The 21,857-nt window shown below is 48.4% G+C and overlaps 1 protein-coding gene across 1 annotated transcript in view; it reads left to right on the top strand.

Annotated features, from left to right (window-relative positions):
* Window positions 1-21,857, top strand: part of agbl4 (AGBL carboxypeptidase 4) — a 176,702-nt gene that overhangs the window by 105,037 nt on the left and 49,808 nt on the right. The window contains exon 4 of the mRNA XM_076989574.1: window positions 20,660-20,699. Coding sequence (XP_076845689.1) covers window positions 20,660-20,699 — 40 coding nt within the window. The remainder of the gene's footprint in view (window positions 1-20,659; window positions 20,700-21,857) is intronic.

The raw sequence follows: 21,857 nt of genomic DNA, 5'->3' as shown, positions 1-21,857 counted from the left end.
CTCTAAGTGGAAACTACAGTTCTCCTGAAATTGTCTTTCCCTTTAGAGAACTGTGTAGAAGCTAGGGTCCTGTTTTCTAGAGAGAAGTGGTCCTTCTCTCTAGAAAACAGTATGTGGAAGCTATGGTTTTTGTGAAGTGGTCTTTCACTGTAGGGGGACAGAATGTAGAAGATATTGTACTCTAGAAATGGTCCTTCTTTCTAGAGAACAGTGTGTAGAAACTACGGTTCTCTAGAAATGGTCCTTCTCTCTAGGGAACAGTCTGTAGAAGCTAGAGGTTTTGTGAAGTGGTCCTTCTCTCTAGAGAACAGTCTGTAGAAGCTAGAGGTTTTGTGAAGTGGTCCTTCTCTCTAGAGAACAGTCTGTAGAAGCTAGAGGTTTTGTGAAGTGGTCCTTCTCTCTAGGGAACAGTCTGTAGAAGCTAGGCTTCTCCTGAAGTGGTTGTCCTCTCTAAGAGCTCGTGGTTTTAGTCTTCTAACACATCCTGTGGCTGTTGGTGAAAGTGAAGGTGTACTGCTGTGTGGATCTGCATGTTCAGCTCTCTCCTGCATGTGCGATCAATATGCTGCCATTACGGTGCTGAATATTCTAATGCAAGAGGTAAGCACCTGGCAAACGGGCCTGGATAGTTAGCTAGATAAGAAAGAGGCCATTAGTGAAGTGACAAAGCACAAAGGCAGCAGAGGAGGCAGAGGGATTAGGCCGTCGGGCCACAAATCAAGATTAGATGGCTCCCAGTTATAATTAAAAATCCCATTCCCCGTAACAGGAGTTCAGACTGGAGCGAGAGAGGAGAAAGTTTGATGCTTAGCAGTCGGACGGAATGTCGACTTGATTTTCCCTCTGCGTATGTCCCTCTGTGTCTCTGTCTCTCTCTCTGTGCGGATTGATCCTAATCAGGGTTATCTGGAGGGGCTGATAGCCCTTCACTGCCCTCGTCACACCCGAAAGTCAAAGTGTTGTGTAATTCAATTTAGTAGAAAAACAGTCCTCCCCACACACGTGCACACTCAGAGAGAGAGAGAGAGAGAGAGAGAGAGAGAGAGAGAGAGAGAGAGAGAGAGATGAGAGGTAGAAAAATTGGAAAGAAAGACTGCCATTTTTTGTCCTTTTCTGCCAGTGATCAACTGGAGGTTGTCAGGTTGTTGACTTATTGGTCCATTGTGTGCATGGTGTGTGTGTGTGTGTGTGTGTGTGTGTGTGTGTGTGTGTGTGTGTGTGTGTGTGTGTGTGTGTGTGTGTTGGGAGGGAATATATGGATTCCTGCATGAATCCTCATTTGTAATGTACCTTTATGCATTCTGTGATCCTGTCTAGGCAGGAGCAGTTGGGTCAGAGAGTTTCTTCTCAAGAGAAACAGTCCTGTGGTCTTTAATGCTGGAGGGGAAGAGGCTTGACACTCAAGTGTGTATCTGTGACCAAATGATTTGGTTTTAAGACATTAACAGTTAGGCCAAAGGAACTGGGAGGGTATCGATGACCCTGTTTCCATGACAGCGCCCATCCAGACAGGCCAATTAGAGAACCTAATTATGGTCTGGTAGAGAAAACGGCGCTTGTTTGGACTAGCCGCTGTTTACCTTGTTGCTAGCAAAACTTTAGCTTTCAGTCTCCTCCTAATAGTGCCAGGGTCCGTCTCCTCGCTCAGCCCTGCCTCATTAAAATTAAAGCCGAACAATGACACGGCTGCAGGAAAGCACGCAGCAGACAGCCTTAATGAAACCGCCACAGTGAAACTGAGAGGGATCCAAACATTTTGCCATGTGTGTCCAGTATTTGTGGTTGTGTATGTGTGTACGTGTGTGTGTACTCGTGTATATGTGGGTGTGTGTCCAGGTGGCGGAGCGTGTGTTATGAATGTTCTTATGATTCCCCTAAATTACAGCTGATCCACGCAGGTAATAGCAGAACTTTGGCTTAATCCCCTTGCCAACAGCCACACACACGTTCCATTGTTCCCGGTTCGCTGAATGACAACTGGGCTTCTTTTGGGTGGCCCACATGCACTCCAGTAGCATTACACATGCACACCAGTGTGAGCAAAGTGTTCTGTGTCAGATTACTTTACCGATCCTCACATAAACCAGATCAGCTGACCTGGGGAGGGTTTACATTGGCCATTACTAGCTTAGCACTGCTTGATCTCGCTTGACTAGCCATCAGTGTCAGTGGGCTTTAAAACAAAGGCTTCAAAACAGCAAACCTCATTAGACTCTGTCCGAACAGTGAGGAATTATCTTAGCATCTGCCAGCGCTGAAACGTGACGTCCTGCTGAAACGTGACGTCCCGCTGATCAGACACCGGCCTGCGTTCGGTTTCTCCCAGTTGTCAGACCCTTTCTGCAAGTCGAACATTAAGCTCAGCGGTGTCCGTCCCCTGTCTCGCGGGCTTAATCTGTCCCTGGCCACGGGCATCCAGCCCACCCCAGGCCAGCGGAGAAACGTTGGCTTCCCCCACCCACCATGCGTCATCGGGTGTGGGTTTCAGAGACGGGGGGAGAGGCTGGTGGAGAAAGGGCCCCACCCCTCGGTTCCATCTTTGAACTGTATTTCTGAAGTCCCTCAAACATCTTAATGAAGGGAGTAGCAGGCGGAATGGTGCCGGCACACGGAGGCTGGAGGCCCCGGTCGCTAATTAACCAGCCCGGCTGGAGTGGATGTGGAGATCAGTGGCTGCGCCATCAAGCAGACCACTGAGCTCATTAGCCGGCTAGCCGCTACGCTCGGCCCACTCGTCCACGCTCTCGGTAACACGGTGTTATATGGACTCGCCAGCTGTAAGTGTTTAAGGCACCGTGTTCGTGTTCTGAATCGATTACGGCTTTGGCTGTATTCAATAGCCACAAGGTCACGCCCTGGTCTCCCATCTTCCTGCGCGTATGTGTCCAGGGTCAGCACTGCCTTTAAGGGAGGCGAAGGTAAAGACGGCCTCCAGACGGCCTCCAGACGGCTGTCCTGTCATGTAAAGGGAGACCTCGTCCTCTGCTCTCTCTCTCTCTGACACCTCCTGACTGCTGGAGGTGTTGCAACAGTTATGTGCAGGTGAAACACCGTGTTAGTGGAACTGTGGCGTGGAGACTGCAGTGTTGGTGCAGGTGGCCTGTTGAAAGTCTGTATTGTGCTGAGATGTAGTGTCTGTGCAGCTAAGGCTGTATCAGTAATGAAGGAGTGTCTGTAATTAGCTGCATAATCACCTCTGTAATATAAGCACTGCTCACTGTCACGCCCTGATCTACAGCAATAAGGCAAGCAGCCACAAAAGTGCCATGGCCCCACACTTCTGTCTCCTCCCCCTCTCCTCTCCTCTCTCCTCTCCTCTCCTCTCTCCTCTCTTCTCCTCACCTTGGTCTGTGACCCCCACACCTGCCCCACCCCCTTGTGGCTCAGTGGGATTCCGCTCGTTAGCAAGTGTGTCCTCACGGCGGGCTACAGCATGGAGGAGGGTGGGGGTGTGGGGCAATGGTGCAACAGGAGGGTGGGGGTGTTGGGTAACGGTGCGGCGACAGACAGCAAATGAGCTGCTTAAGGATTTATTCAGAACGCAGTGAGATTTATGCAAAATGAAGCCGTAGGCAGGATAATCACGCGAGGCAGGGCAGTAAAGCCAGCGAGCGCGGGCTGCACCGGTGGGTTATCGCCATGGCGGCGGAGAACGTGCCCGGAAAAAGCTCATTTCACCCAGCAGAGGAAGCACTTCTCTTAATACACTCCCATTCCACTTCACGAGCACACGGGCGTCTCCGCTTTATCACCTCCCCTTATAGGGGTCGTGTGTGCTGTAGGTGTGGTCTCCGCACACGCCAGGAGCTGACAAAAGAGCTTTTTGTTAAGCTTTCTGCTGGTACGCTCTCCTTCTGAAAAAGAAAAAAACCAGGTGAATGGAAACGGCTTAAATAAGGACGAATTTGACATGAAAAATGAAACCCGCATGAAATGAAATGGGCAGCCATCATGTATTCTAGTACTGTAAAGACATGTGTTCCTGGCTTGGTTTAACAGAAATGCAAGCCTTCTAAACAATATATGTTAATATTCATACAGTATGGTCATCATGTCTCCCCTTGACATAAACCCCAGAGCTCACAACTCATATCCACACTGCAGTAATATAAAGTCAGTGCTGTATGAAACCTTTCAGAGGCTGTAGAAGATTGCGGACATAAAATAATTATGCATGAGAATTGGGTAGGTGTGTATGTGTGTTTGACCTCAATACACACACACACACACACACACACACACGCACACACACACACACACACACACACACACACACACACACACACACACACACACACACACACACATTTTAGGCCTTGTCTTGAGCGCCCTTTCCCGTCCTGTAATATGATTTGTCCTGGTTACTGATACTCAGACGTTCCCACCCCCCCTCCTCAGGCAAATATTTCCCTTCTTCCTCTCCCCCCATCCTCCTCCTCACCTCCCCCCATATATTTCCCGTTTTCCTCACCCCCCCTCCCCAATTTCCACACTAACACAATTAGCATCTCGTCAATAATGCTCAGCATTTCATTTTGCTGCTTTAATTAACAAATTCAATTTGCTCGAACCGCTGTGAAAACAAATTAAAAGCGTGCAAAATTAAAGAGCACAGCTCAGAGGATGTGGCTAAGGTGATTACAGATGCGTTAAATTACTGCTTTCTTGTTTATTTTGTCAGGGGAGGGGAAGATAATAGGGGTTTTAGAGTATGTAGGCTACCTGTTCAGATCTGTGAGGTCACTTAACGCAATGACACCTCTCAAGGTCTCTTTGCTTTGATCTTTTATCACTGTTACATGACTCTGATTTTCGTTAGGGCTCATTGTCTGACCTGGCATCCCGAAAGATCACTGTTTATGCTAGAAATCTCCCCATCTCTTACAAATGAAATCGACGTGAAATAGACATGGAAGTCTGATGGCGTCCATATGAATGAGGATTTGCCGCTGCCTCTCCCGTATGGGAGGGGACATTAACACTGATGGACGTGTCTTGTCGTGTCTTGTCGTGTCTTGTCGTGTCTTGTCGTGTCTTGTCGTGTCTTGTCCCTAACTATCTCTTCATTTGGCACAATGACTGCAGGTTCATCTAACGTACCTGCACTATGAGAAATCGAAAATAAAAGCTTTTAGAATATATTCTGTCTTCTTTGGATAAACCAAATATACACAAATATTGTCACCATATTCATCAAATCATAATCATAAGTGAAGTCTTTTTAGAATGGTTGGTATTGAAATATTTAATTATTGCGGTTTCATTATTCTTGATAAATATAAACATTTATTCTAAAATGTTTGCCTGATTTGTGAGAAACAGATTGAGAGACCATAGGAACGAGTGAGCGTGTGTGAGAGTGAAAGAAGGAGAGAGAGAGAGAGAGAGAAGGAGAGACAGACAGATCCAGGTATTAGCGTATCAGTCTGGCTGCATCTGTTGCTCTGTCACATATTCTTATCAGTTTCAGCGCATTGCGTTTACATAGAACATATAGCCTGTCATTTTCCACCTTATCTCCTAAAGCAGAGGACACAAACTTCTAGTTTTTAAACTTTCTGTTTTCTTTCCCTCAGTGACTTTTGAAACATTGAGATTTAGCAGCGAAGACAGATAGTAGAACTGGCATTGACACTCAATGTTAAGCACTGGATGGCTCAGCCCAGTTGATGTCAAATAAATAAACAAATCTCAATGTAACTGTAATGGCTGACTTGCCTGTAGCTTATAAGAGTTGTGTGTAAGAGCGGACAGCGTCTCCTCCCCACACACTGTTGTGTTCTTGTCCTCTCAGGGTCATTAGTGTTGGAGCTGACATTCACCCAGCCAGAAGCGTCTGTCACCTTCATCTGTGTCTTTATGCTGCAGGAGGCACAGATTGATAACTCAGACAAATCCTGTCAGCATAAATCCAAACCATTTTCCACGTTCAGTTGCAGTTGTCAGGGATAACGATGTCCTACAGTGCAGCCCCACCCCTGCCATGCAGAACCACAGACAAGCTGGTGAGACCAGAGTACAGTGGAGCGCCTAACACACACACACACACACACACACACACATACACACACACACACACACACACACACACACACACACACACACACACACACACATACTCTCTCTCTCTCTCTCTCTCTCTCTCTCTCTCTCTCTCTCTCTCTCTCCATTTGTCCTTCAGATAACACAATCCGTCCTTCCCATTCAGCTTTTTTCCTCTTCCATCACATTTTCTTTGTGCTGGTTTTTTAAACCTACTCTAAATGCGTGTGCTGCCATGCCTGTCTCTCAGAGGACACAGCCCACTGCTGGACGTCCTGCTCAGGACGTGTATTGTTGCCTGGGTGTCTGTGTGGTAGCGAGCGTGTGCTCCTCTGCTTAACCACGCCCTCCTCCACCTGGCCCCGCCTTTCTCTGTGTTCCCCCACATTCAGCTCCAGGAGCCTAGCTCCGCCTCTCCCCATGCCCAGTACGCTTATAGCAGAGGATCCGGCCCTGCGAGCCCCGTGTCCATCTGGTCGGTCGCCGTGTCAGCAGTTGGGTGAGGGGGTTAGTGGGGGGGTTGGGGCTGTTGCTACACACCCCCCCCCCCCCCCCCCCCCTTTTAAATAGTTAATGGTTGAGTGAACAGTTCCCATGATTGCTGCCTCACTGCAGTAGGCGCAGCAGCACTAAACACAGCCCGTGTTTCTCACAGGGCTCAACTGTGTGGCACACACCATCTTCCTGCCATCACTGCACCGTTAGCATGTGTGACTGGGACCAGGCAGGTGTGTGTGTGTGATGAGTATGTGTGTGATGGGTGTGGGATGTCTGTGATGGGAGTGGGTGTGTGTGATGGGTGTGTGTGTGTGTGTGTGTGTGTGTGTGTGTGTGTGTGTGTGTGTGTGTGTGTGTGTGTGTGTGTGTGTGTGTGTTTGATGGGTGCGTGTGTGTGTTTGATGGGTGCGTGTGTGTGTGTGTGTGTGTGTGTGTTTGATGGGTGTGTGTGTGGGTGTGTGCGTGCGTGTGTGTGTGTGTGTGTGTGTGTGTGTGTGTGTTTGATGGGTGTGTGTGTGTGTGTGTGTGTGTGTATGTGTGTGTGTGTGTGTGTGTGCCCAGTAACAGTAACAGCATTTGTTTCACGTGGACATGAGGTGAACACAGGATTTATTTCTTCGATTTTTTCACCCACTTCGTGTTTATTTCATGTGACTTTATCCATGCAGAAACTAACATTATTCTCATTATGTCACACAGTCGTTATCAGATAATGAACGACTCCATACTCTCTCATTGTAACGAACTGGAGGTGAACGTCCTGGACTCCAGTCTGCGTACGGCGCACTCATCTAACATGAGTGTGGGGGTCAGCCATTTTGCTGGCCTGCTGAGGAACAGATTTTTATATGGATGAACTTACACATGTGCTGAGTTCTTGAGTCACACATGAGTTGTTCATGCACACTGAACAGAATACACAGAATACCTCCTGCCCCCAACCTGCAAATTATGCTCCCTACCATGTTCCCTACCATGTTCCCTACCATGTTCTCTTACATGTTCCCTACCATGTTCCCTACCATGTTCCCTACCATGTTCCCTACCATGTTCTCTACCATGTTCCCTACCATGTTCCCTACCATGTTCCCTACCATGTTCTCTTACATGTTCCCTACCATGTTCCCTACCATGTTCCCTACCATGTTCTCTTACATGTTCCCTACCATGTTCCCTACCATGTTCTCTTACATGTTCCCTACCATGTTCCCTATCATGTTCCCTACCATGTTCTCTTACATGTTCCCTACCATGTTCCCTACCATGTTCTCTTACATGTTCCCTACCATGTTCCCTACCATGTTCTCTTACATGTTCCCTACCATGTTCCCTACCATGTTCTCTTACATGTTCCCTACCATGTTCCCTACCATGTTCTCTTACATGTTCCCTACCATGTTCTCTTACATGCTCCCTACCATGTTCCCTACCATGTTCCCTACCATGTTCCCTACCATGTTCTCTTACATGCTCCCTACCATGTTCCCTACCATGTTCCCTACCATGTTCCCTACCATGTTCCCTACCATGTTCTCTTACATGTTCCCTACCATGTTCTCTTACATGTTCCCTACCATGTTCCCTACCATGTTCTCTTACATGTTCCCTACCATGTTCTCTTACATGCTCCCTACCATGTTCCCTACCATGTTCCCTACCATGTTCCCTACCATGTTCTCTTACATGCTCCCAACCATGTTCCCTACCATGTTCCCTACCATGTTCTCTTACGTGCTCTCTACTGTGTTTCTATCATATTCCCTAACATGTTTCCTACTGTTCCAAAAAGTGAAGTGGGCATGTGGCCAGGCTGTGTGGAAAGTAGAGCACAGTACTTTGTGTAGGAGGAGGAAGTGCGTAGGAGGAGGGAGGTGTAAGAGGAAGAGGGGGGGGGGGGGTAGGAGGAAGTGGGGGGGGGGCGTAGGAGGAGGTATACTCTTCTCTCTATGGCATATTAAAATTAACCCATGTTGGTGGGACAGGCTTACATTACACTTGCAAAGATGTTAATGCTAAATAGTGGTCTAATGGTTCAACCCTTTCAACCCTGTGGTTCAGACCACAGTTTCTGGGCCACGATTATTATTATCATGTCTCAGATTGGAAATAAATTAACCAGTTTTAAACTTGTTTTCCCATTACATGCATGTTTTATGCAAGATGTGCAAAGTATACCAGACTGTTTTGCAAAATAATTAGCAAATTAAAAAGAAATTCTATTATTTTTTTGCAGTTTTTTTCATAATAGCCTATTTGAGTATAGCCGCCAAATGCTGAGTGTGCGTGATTCATATGGGTGGTATCTAGAGAACTGGAGTTTTTTAATTTCCCATGCAACAAAAGTCTCCTTGCTCGTGTTGTGCAGTTATCTGTGGAAATAGCACTGAATTGTGCTTTGCTCACTCAGTTTTGCCTTTCTTTCTTCGTACATCATCACTCAAGAAATGCAGCCTGCTTGGAGTTTAATAACTTTGGCTCGTTCACATTTAACAGCAAACGGGATTCCTCTTTCTCTACCGTTCGACATTGATGCATATTCATGGTAGTAACTTTGCTTTGAAAGGTGCTGAGGACAAGAATTTGGACTGTGTGTTGCCTGAAATTCAGCCACCCCTCAAATGTACATCTGCTTTAAGAAATCAAGTTCTCTGGCACACACGTCCACTGAGAAAAAATCACAAACACAAAAAAAACATAAGCAGTTTTATGGCTGATGTGGGGTCAGATGTAGGGGGAGTTTGGCACCGAAACTTGCTGTGCAGTTCTCTTAACTTGCAGTTCAGTGTGCTCGTGATGTCTCCAAGATAAGCAAACCGTAGTGTTTTTATCAATGACACGATTCTTCATATTTAACTGCAAATATGAAAAGTGCCTCAGATGGATATTTAAATGACGCCAAGAGTCGGCCATCTTGGTATATTTCAAAATAGCTAAAACTGCTGCTTTGGGCATCAATGCACAATTCTGCAAAAGTATGAATTAAAAATAATCACGGTTTATGTTACGTGATCCATAGGCAGCTGAACTGCTGGTGTGTGTGTGTGTGTGTGTGTGTGTGTGTGTGTGTGTGTGTGTGTGTGTGTGTGTGTGTGTGTGTGTGGTTACCTATTCTCCTTTGCTGTCTGATTAGATACTGTGTCTTCCTTATCTGATTAAGAAATTACTTAAGTCTTCATGTCCTTTAGTCCTCCTGTGGGTGACCCTCAAAATCTGAACACACACACACACACACACATGCTTGCATTCATATGCACTGACATTTTGACAACCAGTTCTATGTGGAGTCTGTTGTTGTTGTACTGTGTGTGTCTGAGGAGTCAGTGGAGAGAAGTAGTTCAGTGCGTGTGTGTACAACAATAACTTAATGTATTCCTGTGAACAGCTTATAAAAATGAGCCTAGCAGAATCTGACTTCTACAGCTGACTCTGAAGTTCACTCTGAAGTTGACTCTAAGATACTGCCAGACTTTGCTTTCAGTAATGTTTCCAGAGTGGAATGAACAACAGACATTCTACTAATCAATTTTTTCTCCAAACTGCTTATCAGTCCATAAAAATCTGAAATTAAAGATTTACTCATGTACTTCAGCAGATTATCCTGGATTAATTTAGCCAGATCGCTTTCTCCCGTTAATCATTGTATGTATGGGTACAGTGTACAGTGTAGCACTCTGTGAAATTATTTAGAAACTTTCCTGTTGTCACAGCATGTCTTTCAAACATTTGGTTAAAAACTTTAACTCACACAGGTGACTTTGTCTAAAGATAAACAAAAATCGTTCGAGAAAAAAAGTCGTTTGAGCCCAACACTCAGATGTGTTCTCGAATGTCTACAGAAGCTTTACGGTGTCTCTGTACGGTAGCCCACCTCGGGGAGCCGGTGCTGGGTGTGCGCTGGGTTCATCCGTGGTCGCAGCAGGTGCTGCGGTGCCGTCCCAGAGTGCACTGCTCCCCTGCTGCATGACTGCACAGGCCAAGTGCGCCCAGCTGGGAGGCATTGATCCGTGTGTTGTGTAAATACCAGTTCACCCCTTCAGCTCACCACAGACGGGAGCCTGGCCGGCCTCTTCGCCAGCGGGGCCAGGCCATTGGTGAGCTATCAGGGTCAGAACACGATTGATTGATCGTGTGAATCCAGAGGTAGGTCATCGATCTCGTGGCGGGGCGATGAGGAAGACTCCTCCGCGTTGCCGTCCTGTCAGAGTCCGTGTCGACATCGGCTGTGAACTGAGCTGTTTTTGCTTGTAATGGAGTTCCCCAGTGGGAAGATCCATAGGGCCTGATGAGGAGGAGTGTAAAATAACCATCCACTGAATTTACTCCACACATCCACACACTGTTTGTTCCCTAACTATCCAGCAACACACCTCCCCAGACGCAAACACCCCACACACCCTTCAAGGTGAGATTTGGGTCTCAGCCCCTCTGCTCTACGTGCCGTAACACACATTCAGTCAGTGGTGTTTACAAAATAAACCATTTCTCCTTTCATCTTTTCTCTCATCCTTCTGCCTCTCCTGCCATTCTTTTGTCCTCCTCCCATCCTTCCTTCCACCTCTCCTTCCATTTGCACAATCTATTCCGTTCTTCCTTATACCATAATCCTCTATCTATCACCCATCTTGCAGTCTGACCTACCTTAGTTTGAAGGTCCATCAATCTGTGAGTGTTAAATCCTTTTCTTGAGGCTCTGTGTGCGTGTGCGTGCATGTGCGTGCATGTGTGTGTGTGTGTGTGTGTGTGTGTGTGTGTGTGTGTGTGTGTGTGCATATGCTATGTCCAGTTCCGATTGGAGCCTAATGATCCCTCTGCTCTAGCACATCACATAGCTCATACTTGCCCTCTTGTTCTATTTAGAGGTGTGTGAGTGAGTAAGAAGGAGATTACGGAGGAGAGAAAGGGACAGAGAGAGTGAGAGAGAGCTGAGAATGCCGTTCCTTGTGTGTTCACCCAGCTAGGAGTACCATCTTAAATTAGCCCCATCCAGCGGAGATGGAGACGGGTCCTCACGCCCAGCCAGATCTGCCCTTCTAATTGGCCTTTCTGAATATTTAATGAAATCAAGATGAAATTCAATCGGGGCTTTTAAGTGCTGAATGGGGCGATGCAGCATTGGTTGTGGGCGTCCCGTCCCCCCCCCCCCCCCCCCCGCTCCAGCCCGTGTGTGCCAGGCGCAGGGGGCCTGGAAGACAAAGCCACTCCGCCAGGGCTGGCCGCTCTCCCAAGGAATGACGCTTTGATCCGTCAGGTTATTTTTACCCTGAGGTTTCCTCCGGTCACGCGGCGCGGGCCTCGTCCTCCCCCCGTCTGCTTGCGCCTTTTTCGGAGATGAGAAAACTGCAGGACAAATGTGAACACGTGGCGGGATGCATCCCGTATGTCTTCTGGCCTTCTTCCTCTTCCTGGACTTTACTTTAGCAGGTCTCTTTACGCCCATAAACGCCCCAGCAAACCTTCCTTGCAATTTCCACCTGAATTATGCTGAGTATTTCAGAGTTTGATCTAGTTGCATAAAAATATACCACGCTGAAGTGCCTTGCTGCTTGTCTTCTCTTCTTTGCAGGGTGTTTGGGAACTGTCGTGCCTTTCTTGTGCCTGCTGACTGGTAATGTGGGTGGTCATTTAGTTTTTTGCTTGCGGGTCATCTGTGTTTGGCGTGGTCATTGTGGCGCTGGAAGGGAATGGGTCCAGGAGACGAGACGGTTCCCCGCGCTCTGGGCCGTTTGACCGCTGTGAGCTCAGCAGGCTGCTAGAGAGAGATGTGTAAGGGGAGAAGCCCACGAGAGCATGATCTCACAGTGAGCTCATCTCACCAACCGCAGTCCCAACACAGGGGAGCAGGTCAGCCCGGCAGGGAGGGGTGGTGCTGGAAATTAACGAGGTGTGTGTGTGTGTGTGTGTGTGTGTGTGTGTGTGTGTGTGTGTGTGTGTTTGTTTGTTTGTTCCCATGTGTGCCTGCATGTGTGTTTGTGTGTATGTGTGTGTGTGAAGGTGAGGAGGGAGTGTGGGTGTGTGTGTGTGTGTGTGTGTGTGTGTGCGTGTGTGTGTGAGGGCGAGGCGTCACCCTCGCGGGGTGTTTCCCACCTTAAGATGAGGTGAGTCAGAATGTTGACTCACTTTCTCTCTCTCTCTCTCTCTCTCTCTCTCTCTCTCTCTCTCTCTCTCTCTCTCTCTCTCTCTCTCTCTCTCTCTCTCTCCATCCCTATCTCCCTCAGAGGGACTGTTGACGTCAGACAGGACCGAGGAGGGTGGTGGCAAACACAGTGAGTCCCAGAGCTGGGACAGGTACATGCGTCCTGAATAGCTTGCAGTTTGTTTCCCTTACCTCATCAGTTCGTGGACGGGAGACGTGTCACTGGAAGGGGGACGTGTCTCTGGAAGGGAGACGTGTCTCTGGAAGGGAGACGTGTCACTGGAAGGGGGACATGTCTCTGGAAGGGGGACGTGTCACTGGAAGGTGGACGTGTCTCTGGAAGGGAGACGTGTCTCTGGAAGGGAGACGTGTCACTGGAAGGTGGACGTGTCTCTGGAAGGGGGACGTGTCTCTGGAAGGGAGACGTGTCACTGGAAGGTGGACGTGTCTCTGGAAGGGAGACGTGTCACTGGAAGGTGGACGTGTCACTGGAAGGTGGACGTGTCTCTGGAAGGGAGACGTGTCTCTGGAAGGGAGACGTGTCACTGGAAGGTGGACGTGTCTCTGGAAGGGAGACGTGTCTCTGGAAGGGAGACGTGTCACTGGAAGGTGGACGTGTCTCTGGAAGGGAGACGTGTCACTGGAAGGTGGACGTGTCACTGGAAGGTGGACGTGTCTCTGGAAGGGGGACGTGTCTCTGGAAGGGAGACGTGTCACTGGAAGGGGGACGTGTCTCTGGAAGGGAAGGTGTCTTTGTCGCTGTCATTAATTCATGCCTTTTTCCACCAGGTCACAAAGTGTAAAGTCAGGATTTTTCCCCCACACAATGCTGCCCTTGTATACTTACCCTGTCTCATGCCCCCCTCAATGCTAATGTAACCTTCCCTCCGTCCATCCCAGCAAAACCCCTACAGATATCATTTAGCCTGCTAGCTGCTACCGTATGTGTTTTTAAATAGGTAGCTGGGGTGAAATGACTCAGGTTAATCTCTTAATATTGACCTTACATTAATGTGGAATGAGACTCCAAATTGTTGGGTGGGTTTTTAAATAACACCCCCTCCACACACACACACACACACACACACACACACACACACACACACACACACACACACACACACACACACACTTGCCTGCATGCATGATAATCATCAGCAAATATAAAAAGTAAATTCAGGGAAAATATTGCAAATGGGCTTGGGGTAGATTGTGCATGAATATTTAATTTGGTCATAAGGAGTGAGCTTTAGTAAATGAATGCTTCTGCGGGCGAGGGCTTCTTCTCTTCCCTGCCTCCGTCTGCTGACCACCCTGCGTCTTAATCGCGGCCGTGCGGGTCTGGGCTCGGCCCAGATTAAACCGCCATCTAATAAGTCTAATAAGATTAATGGCATTTTATGGAGAAAGTTTGAGACGTCTGGCCTATTTGCACGTCGGGTGTGAATGTAGGCCAGCAAACGCAAGGAGAAAAGTTGCTCTGGTGACGCAAGGAGTGGGCGTGAGCTTGGGGAGATGATGCGTGTATGGGCGGGGCCTCCAGGCTCACCGCTGTTACGCCATCGGTGGTGGGGTGGTGGGTGGTGGGGTGGTGGGGTGGTGGGGGGGTGGGGGTGGGGTGGTGGGGTGGTGGGGTGGTGGGTGGTGGGGTGGTGGGTGGTGGGGTGGTGGGTGGTGGGGTGGTGGGGTGGTGGGTGGTGGGTGGTGGGTGGTGGGGTGGTGGGTGGTGGGGTGGTGGGGTGGTGGGTGGTGGGGTGTGGGGTGGTGGGGTGGTGGGGTGGTGGGTGGAGTTGCTCATGAGCGTATAGCGCAGGCGTACTCAACTAAATTTGTCCACGGTCCAATTTTGGCAGATACCTGTGCCCTGAGGTCCGGTGCGGCGGGAGTGACGAACGTAACTTGTTGACGGGGGGGGGGGGGGGGGGACGGACGACGGTGCGCTAACGGTGGAGGCGTTTATACTTTCGCGAGCGTCACTGCAGTGTTCTCCGAAACGATAGGCGTTTTGTCCGAAACGATATGTGGTAGAAACACCCCTCAAAACAGGGGAATGAACATTTACCTGACCAATTTTAATGTTGCTATATGTTTCAGGTTTGAAAAGTGCTGGAATTTAGGTTAAAGTACTTTAAAATGCTTGAAATTGTAACTACTTGGTTTCACAACAAATAGCTGTCTGAATGAATAGTTCTCTTGTATTAGGTTAACAAATACAAGCCTCTTGTAATTCCAGGACGAAACGAGAGAACGTGAAGACGTGAAGATTGGGCGTTTTTTAAATAAACAACCATTAAATAATGTGATAAAAAGCGAATTATTTCGAGTATATGTATAAATATTTAACTTAATTATGTTTAACATGCTGGGAAATATTGAAATGGACCTTGAAAGTGACGTACAAGTGCTTTAATTCCACCTTATAAAGGTGTATGAACCCTGAAAACGTGACTTTGTTCATTCCGCTGAAGCGCGGCGCGAAGTTACAAAATTCGAGAGGTGCACGACCTCTCGAACCGACAGCGCGCGAGACACTCGCGCACACGCGGAGCCACAGCGATTACGTCATTTTCGCCGCGCGGACCCTCGCGCCGCTCGCGAAGCGTCAACCAGGCAGGCTTGTTGTTGAGCGGGGTGGCGAACGTAAATTGTTGAGCGGGGGTGGCAAACGTAACACACGTGACGGAGTGTTTTGTCAATAGCCCTGAAATAAATGCTACGGTTTTGTTTTGGTCCGTATCCAGTTAATCAGGAATGAGATTGGGTCCGGACAGGACTGCGTTCGGGTCCGGATCCGGACCGCGGTCCGCCAGTTGAGTACCCCTGGTATAGCGTGTGGTAAACAAGAGCATCACATGAAGGGCTGGAATCAGGTGGTTTGAGCAGTGATGGTGTAACTGTGACCCAGGCCACTGCTGGAATCAGGTGGTTTGAGCAGTGATGGTGTAACTGTGACCCAGGCCACTGTGCTGGAATCAGGTGGTTTGAGCAGTGATGGTGTAACTGTGACCCAGGCCACTGTGCTGGAATCAGGTGGTTTGAGCAGTGATGGTGTAACTGTGACCCAGGCCACTGTGCTGGAAGGGCAGATCTTTGGAACACCCCCAACTCTGGGACCCCCCCGCCTCCCCTGGGACACTCCTGCACTCTGGGACACTTTTCACTCTGGAACACTTCTGCACTCTAGGACACTCCTCACTCTGGGACACCCCCCACTCTGAAACACACCTCACTCTGGGACACTCCTCACTCTAGGACACCCCCCACTCTGGGACACCCCCCACTCTGGAACACCCCCCCACTCTGGGACACTCCTCACTCTAGGACACCCCCCACTCTGGGACACTCCTCACTCTAGGACACTCCTCACTCTGCGACTTTCCTTCACTTTCTTGCTGGGAGGGTCACTTCGTGGTATGCAACTCATTTTTGATAAAGATTAATGCAATCTCTTTTTCATGCTCAAGATTGCCCTCTTGTCTCTGTTTCTCCCTTTCTTGCTCTCTCATTCCATCTCTCCCTCCCCCATGGTCTCTTTCTTTTTCCATCTCTCTCTCTCTCTCTCTCTCTCTCTCTCTCTCTCTCTCTCTCTCTCTCTCTCTCTCTCTCTCTCTCTCCACCAGTTCCTGGGAAACACTAAGTATCTTATCTCTGCAGGTTGAGGAATGACTGTTTGAGAGAGAGAGAGAGAGAGAGAGAGAGAGAGAGAGAGAGAGAGAGAGAGAGAGAGAGAGAGAGAGAGAGAGCGTGACGCAGTCTAAGTGCTGTAATACTCTAATTAACCATAGATCTATTATCATCGTAAGGGTATAAGCGTTTAGCCACAGCTGCAGTGCCTGACTGAGTGTTAATGAAAACCACGCCCTTCTCTTTCTCCCTCTCCCTCTCACCTTGTAACTTTGCTTTGTGTCGTGACCATACTGTGTATAGCTGTTTAAAAGAAAAGGTTCAGGAGAAACAAGGAGAATACAAGGCCAGCTGGAGGGGTGAATGTTATCCCTGAATATTTCCAGCGTAGCCACTTAAGTCATGGAGTACTCAGCAGGATCACCTCCACTCACATCTCATGAGTGGGTTTTTTTGGAACGGGGCGGTAATCCTTCTTAATGGATAAAATCCAACTGTAATTATATGATTTTTCATTTAAATCAGCTTAGTGAAGTGAAAAGCAAATTGTTATTGTGAGTAGGAAGTTTAAGAATGTACTTAAGGAAGTATAAGAGTTTGTGTGTCCTAATGTGTCGGCGTCTTGACCTTTTTCCACCATCAAGAACTGTGCGTGTTTTGTTTCATATCTAAAGTGCTCTCTCTCTCTCTCTCTCTCTCTCTCTCTCTCTCTCTCTCTCTCTCTCACTCTGATTTGATTGATGACCTCTGGATGAAGGCGACTCAAGTACTCGCCCCTCCCTGGCTGATGCTGTGGGGGGTGGGGGGTCCGGAGGAGGCTGCGGCCCACATGATTTCCCCGTAGGTGACGCACGGCACTGGGGCCAGCCTGAGCTCTGTGGTGGGCCGGGGTGGAGACCAGCAGGGTGGGCTCCGCCCCCACTGGCCTCCACAACCTCTAATTGGCGTGAAGGAGAAGGCTGCTCCCAGCGGGCTCCGCCTGCTTCCAGGCCTTGCCCGGAGGGTGGGGGAGGGGGGGGGGGGGGGGGGGTATGAGTCAGGAAGGCAGCATGAATCAGGACAAATTTTCCACTTTTCTTCTGGAAAACACCGCGCAGTGTAGTCGTAGAGCACGCGTGTTTAGACCTTTTGCGTTCATGTTGACCCTTTAATGCTTATGTAAAATTAATGTAAGATTTTCAGGAGTTTTTTTTTTTGCCAGTGGTGGATCAGCTAACAGCCGATGTGATGTAATAGCTGAGCGCATCCCTTTGATTTCTGCACTGCGGGTTTGACTGGTGTTGTGGTAGGTGCAGACTGCAGAGTGGCCAGCAGGGGGAGCCATGAATTTGAGAGCATGTACATGAAACTAGATGAGAAGTCCGGCTAAATAAAATTAGCATAAATCAGAACTTTTTCTCATCTGAACCACCTGCAACAGCATCGTGAAAGACAATCTTTTTTGTTACATCAAATGTAATTAAAAAACTTGCATTAAACTTATCTGTATTTTTTTTTATATTTTACTATATACAGTTATTGAAATAGAAGCAAAGACCAAAGCAGTTGTGTTCTTTCTGTTGATTGACATATTTAAGAGAGACAGAGTTTGTGTGCAGCCACTCATACAAGTAATATTACTGTAGAATCGGGGGACAGAACACTGTTGGATGTGTGTGTACACACTCTTACAATAACCTGTTCAGTCTCCTTCAACACATCACACACACACTCAGACATCACTGAGTCACCACACTCAGATGCTGGACACACCCAGCACTGCATGCTGTATACAAACTGAGCCTCCGTTTCTTTAGTGTGATACACTAAAGTGAACAATGTTTCTGTTCAAACTGTTTCCTAAAGTCAGGTTAAATTTCTGACAGTCAGGTAAAGTCACTTTGGCTGTGTGTACGTGTGCGTGGGTGCAACACATTTGTGTGTACGTGTGTGTGTGTGTGTATTTGTGTGTGTGTGTGTGTGTGTGTATTTGTGTGCGTGTGTGTGTGCGTGGCGTGTGTATGTGTATTTGTGTGCGTGTGTGTATATGTGTGTGTGTGTATTTGTGTGTGTGTGTGTATTTGTGTGCGTGTGTGTGTGTATTTGTGTGCGTGTGCGTGTGTGTGTGTATGTATTTGTGTGCGTGTGTGTGTGTGTATTTGTGTGTGTGTGTATGTGAATGTGTATGTGTATTTGTGTGTGTGTGTGTGTATTTGTGTGTGTGTGTGTATTTGTATGTGTGTGTGTGCGTGTGTGCATGCGTGTGTGTGTGCGCGTGTGTATTTGTGTGTGTGTTTGTATTTGTGTGTGTGTGTGTGTGTGTGTGTGTATTTGTGTGCGTGCGTGTGTGTATTTGTGTGCGTGTGTGTCCGTGTGTGTCTGTGTGTGTGTGTATTTGTGTGCGTGTGTGTATGTGTGTATGTGTGTGTGTGTGTGTGTATTTGTGTGCGTGTGCGTGTGTGTGTGTGTGCGTGGTGTGTGTGTGTGTATTTGTCTGCGTGTGTGTATATGTGTGTGTGTGTATTTGTGTGTGTATTTGTGTGTGTGTGTGTGTGTGTGTATTTGTGTGTGTGTGTGTGTGTGTGTATTTGTGTGCGTGTGTGTGTGTGTGTGTATTTGTGTGCGTGTGTGTGTGTGTATGTATTTGTGTGCGTGTGTGTGTGTGTGTATTTGTGTGTGTGTGTGTGTATTTGTGTGTGTGTGTGTGTGTGTGTGTGTGTGTATTTGTGTGTGTGTATGTGTGTGTGTGTGTGTGTGTGTATTTGTGTGCGTGTGTGTGTGTGTGTGCGTGGCGTGTGTGTATTTGTGTGCGTGTGTGTATATGTGTGTGTATTTGTGTGTGTATTTGTGTGTGTGTGTGTGTGTGTGTATTTGTGTGCGTGTGTGTGTGTGTGTATTTGTGTGCGTGTGTGTGTGTATGTATTTGTGTGCATGTGTGTGTGTGTGTATTTGTGTGCGTGTGTGTGTGTGTGTGTATTTGTGTGCGTGTGTGTGTGTGTGTGTGTGTGTGCGTGGCGTGTGTGTGTATTTGTGTGCGTGTGTGTATGTGTGTGTGTATTTGTGTGTGTGTGTATTTGTGTGTGTGTGTGTTTGTATTTGTGTGTGTATTTGTGTGTGTGTATGTATTTGTGTGCGTGTGTGTGTGTGTGTATTTGTGTGCGTGTGTGTGTGTATGTATTTGTGTGCGTGTGTGTGTGTGTGTGTGTGTGTGTGTGTGTGTGTGTGTGTGTGTGTGTGTGTGTGTGTGTGTGTGTGTGTATTTGTGTGCGTAAGCCACAGGATGGTGATGAGGGTGCCGTTAGCCTTTGATTGTGTACTTATTGATCTGGGGTATGACCTGTGTGAGTTGCTGTAGCCCTTGTCACACACTCAGCAGGAAACTGTCTGCATACACTGCACCACACGAATACATAACTTACAGATGTAGAGGAGTGTCACACACTCCCTCTCCCTCATACACACATACACATATACAAACACACACACTCACACTCACACACACTCATTCCCAAGCATTAGTGTCAGTTATCAATACGTCATAGAGTTCCTGAGTGAGAGAGAGAGACATACTGAGAGACACACAGAAAAACAAAGTGATAGAGGTAGAGAAGAGAAAGTAGTGAAAGTAGAGAAAGTTTGTCTGTTTGTGTGGCTGTGTGTGTGTGTGTGTGTGTGTTTGAGAGGAAAAGAGAGTAAAGGTGTTGATTAGGGTAAATCTTAAAACTTGTGTGTGTGTGTGCATGCGTGTGTGTGCACTCGTGTGTCTGTGTGTGAGTGAGTATGCATGTGTATGTTGGTGTGTGTGTGCACGTGTGTGTGTGTGCGTGTGTGAGTGCACATGTGTGTGCGTGTGTGTGCTTGCATGTGTGTGCATGTTGGTGCACGTGTGTGTGTGTGTGTGTGTGTGTGTGTGAGGTAGAGGAGGGAGAGAGAGCAGCACCTTCAAACCCTACTGTTAGCCCCTCGGAAAACAAACATGACACACCCACACACCCTCCATCACACCACCTGCAGGCCTCCACCCAGCCCTCACCAGCAGTGGCAACACACACACACACACACGCACACAAATACACACACACACACACACACACACACACACACACACATACACACACACAAATACACACACACACACACACACACACACACACACACACACACACACACACACACACACACACACACACACACACACACACACACACACACACACACACACAGAGTGCCATGTTTGAAGTAAAAATAAGTCTGAGAACTTGTTGATATTTACTTGTTGAGTACATTGTACAAGGTGTTTTTGTATCCATGGACACTGTGCAGGTGTTTAATTTTTTCCTTGTATCTCCAACTAAGTTCTTCCTCACTCTTATTCCTTTCCAGCAACAACGAAGACTAGACCTTCTCACCATCACCAACCCGGGTAAGTACAGCGTGCATGAGTGAATCTGTGCATGCCTGTGTGTTTTTTGGATGTGTGTGTGTGTGTGTGTGTGTGTGTGTGTGTGTGTGTGTGTGTGTAGCTAAGCACACACAGCGCCGCACAAATCCTACATTCCAAGGCTGTTGTGTTCTTCCTCGCCAAGCGCGGCTCTGTTTGACCCGCCGCGGAGCCCGGTGGGTTTGTGAGCAAACCACAGTGTTCCGACTGAGAATCGCAACTGGTGAGGAGGAGACCCCTCTCCCCTCTCCACCAGCACCCTGACCCGCCTCTCCCTGCTGGACGGCTACGGCTGGACATCTGTCCGCTCCCCCCCGCCGCCCCACCTCCTATAAGGAGCTTACACACTGCTCTAGAAGCATCTGGGAGGCGGCAGGCTGGAGCGCCCGAGCTCCGTCAGAGCCAGATGGGCACGTCTGGAGGAACGCAGTGCCCATATGTCTAAAATATCTGCCCGCTCTATCGCACTTTGATTAAAATAACATTTATAGGAGCCACGCAAAGTGGGCTAATTCCCACAACATTACGTGGCATCTGTTCACCCCAGAGCAGGAAGACCGGCCTTCGCCACGCCCCTGGAGCGTAGCCACGCCCACGCGGATAGCGGCCCAACGTTGAGCTGTTAGAGAGAGACAGGCTGCGGGTGGCGGTGGAAGGAGACGGCCCTGACCGCTTGTTGATAAGGTGACCCGAGCACGTCTGCACTGAAGGCAGAACCCGCCCCACTTTCCTCCAGCGGGCCCGCTTATTAGGATTCGGCACGCAGTGGCAACGGTGACCTCTGACCTCGGTTTATCCGTGCCGAGCGAGGGAAGCTTGTTTTCCTGCTGTATGGAAAACAGCCGGTGCTCGGAGGTTCGGCGATGGCTCCGACGGATAAGGCAGCAACGCGCAGGACACGCTGACCTTCAGCCTGCGTGCTACAGAGAACTCTCTTTCTGGGGGAGCCTGTGTGTGTGTGTGTGTGTGTGTGTGTGTGTGTGTGTGTGCGTGTGTGCGTGTGTGCGTGTGGATGTGTATGCATGTGTGTGTATCGGTGAGCATGCATCTACGTTCATCTGAATGCCCCTGTGTGTGTGCTCACATGCAGGCAGTCAGTGATCGTGTGGTTGTTCTTTCCTATGCCTTTGGAGATCTCTG

This window comes from Brachyhypopomus gauderio, unplaced genomic scaffold, assembly GCF_052324685.1.
Source record: "Brachyhypopomus gauderio isolate BG-103 unplaced genomic scaffold, BGAUD_0.2 sc69, whole genome shotgun sequence".
NCBI classification, from domain to species: Eukaryota; Metazoa; Chordata; class Actinopteri; order Gymnotiformes; family Hypopomidae; genus Brachyhypopomus; species Brachyhypopomus gauderio.
The sequence above is the reverse complement of the archived record's forward strand: the minus strand, read 5'-3'. Positions and strand labels throughout refer to the sequence as shown.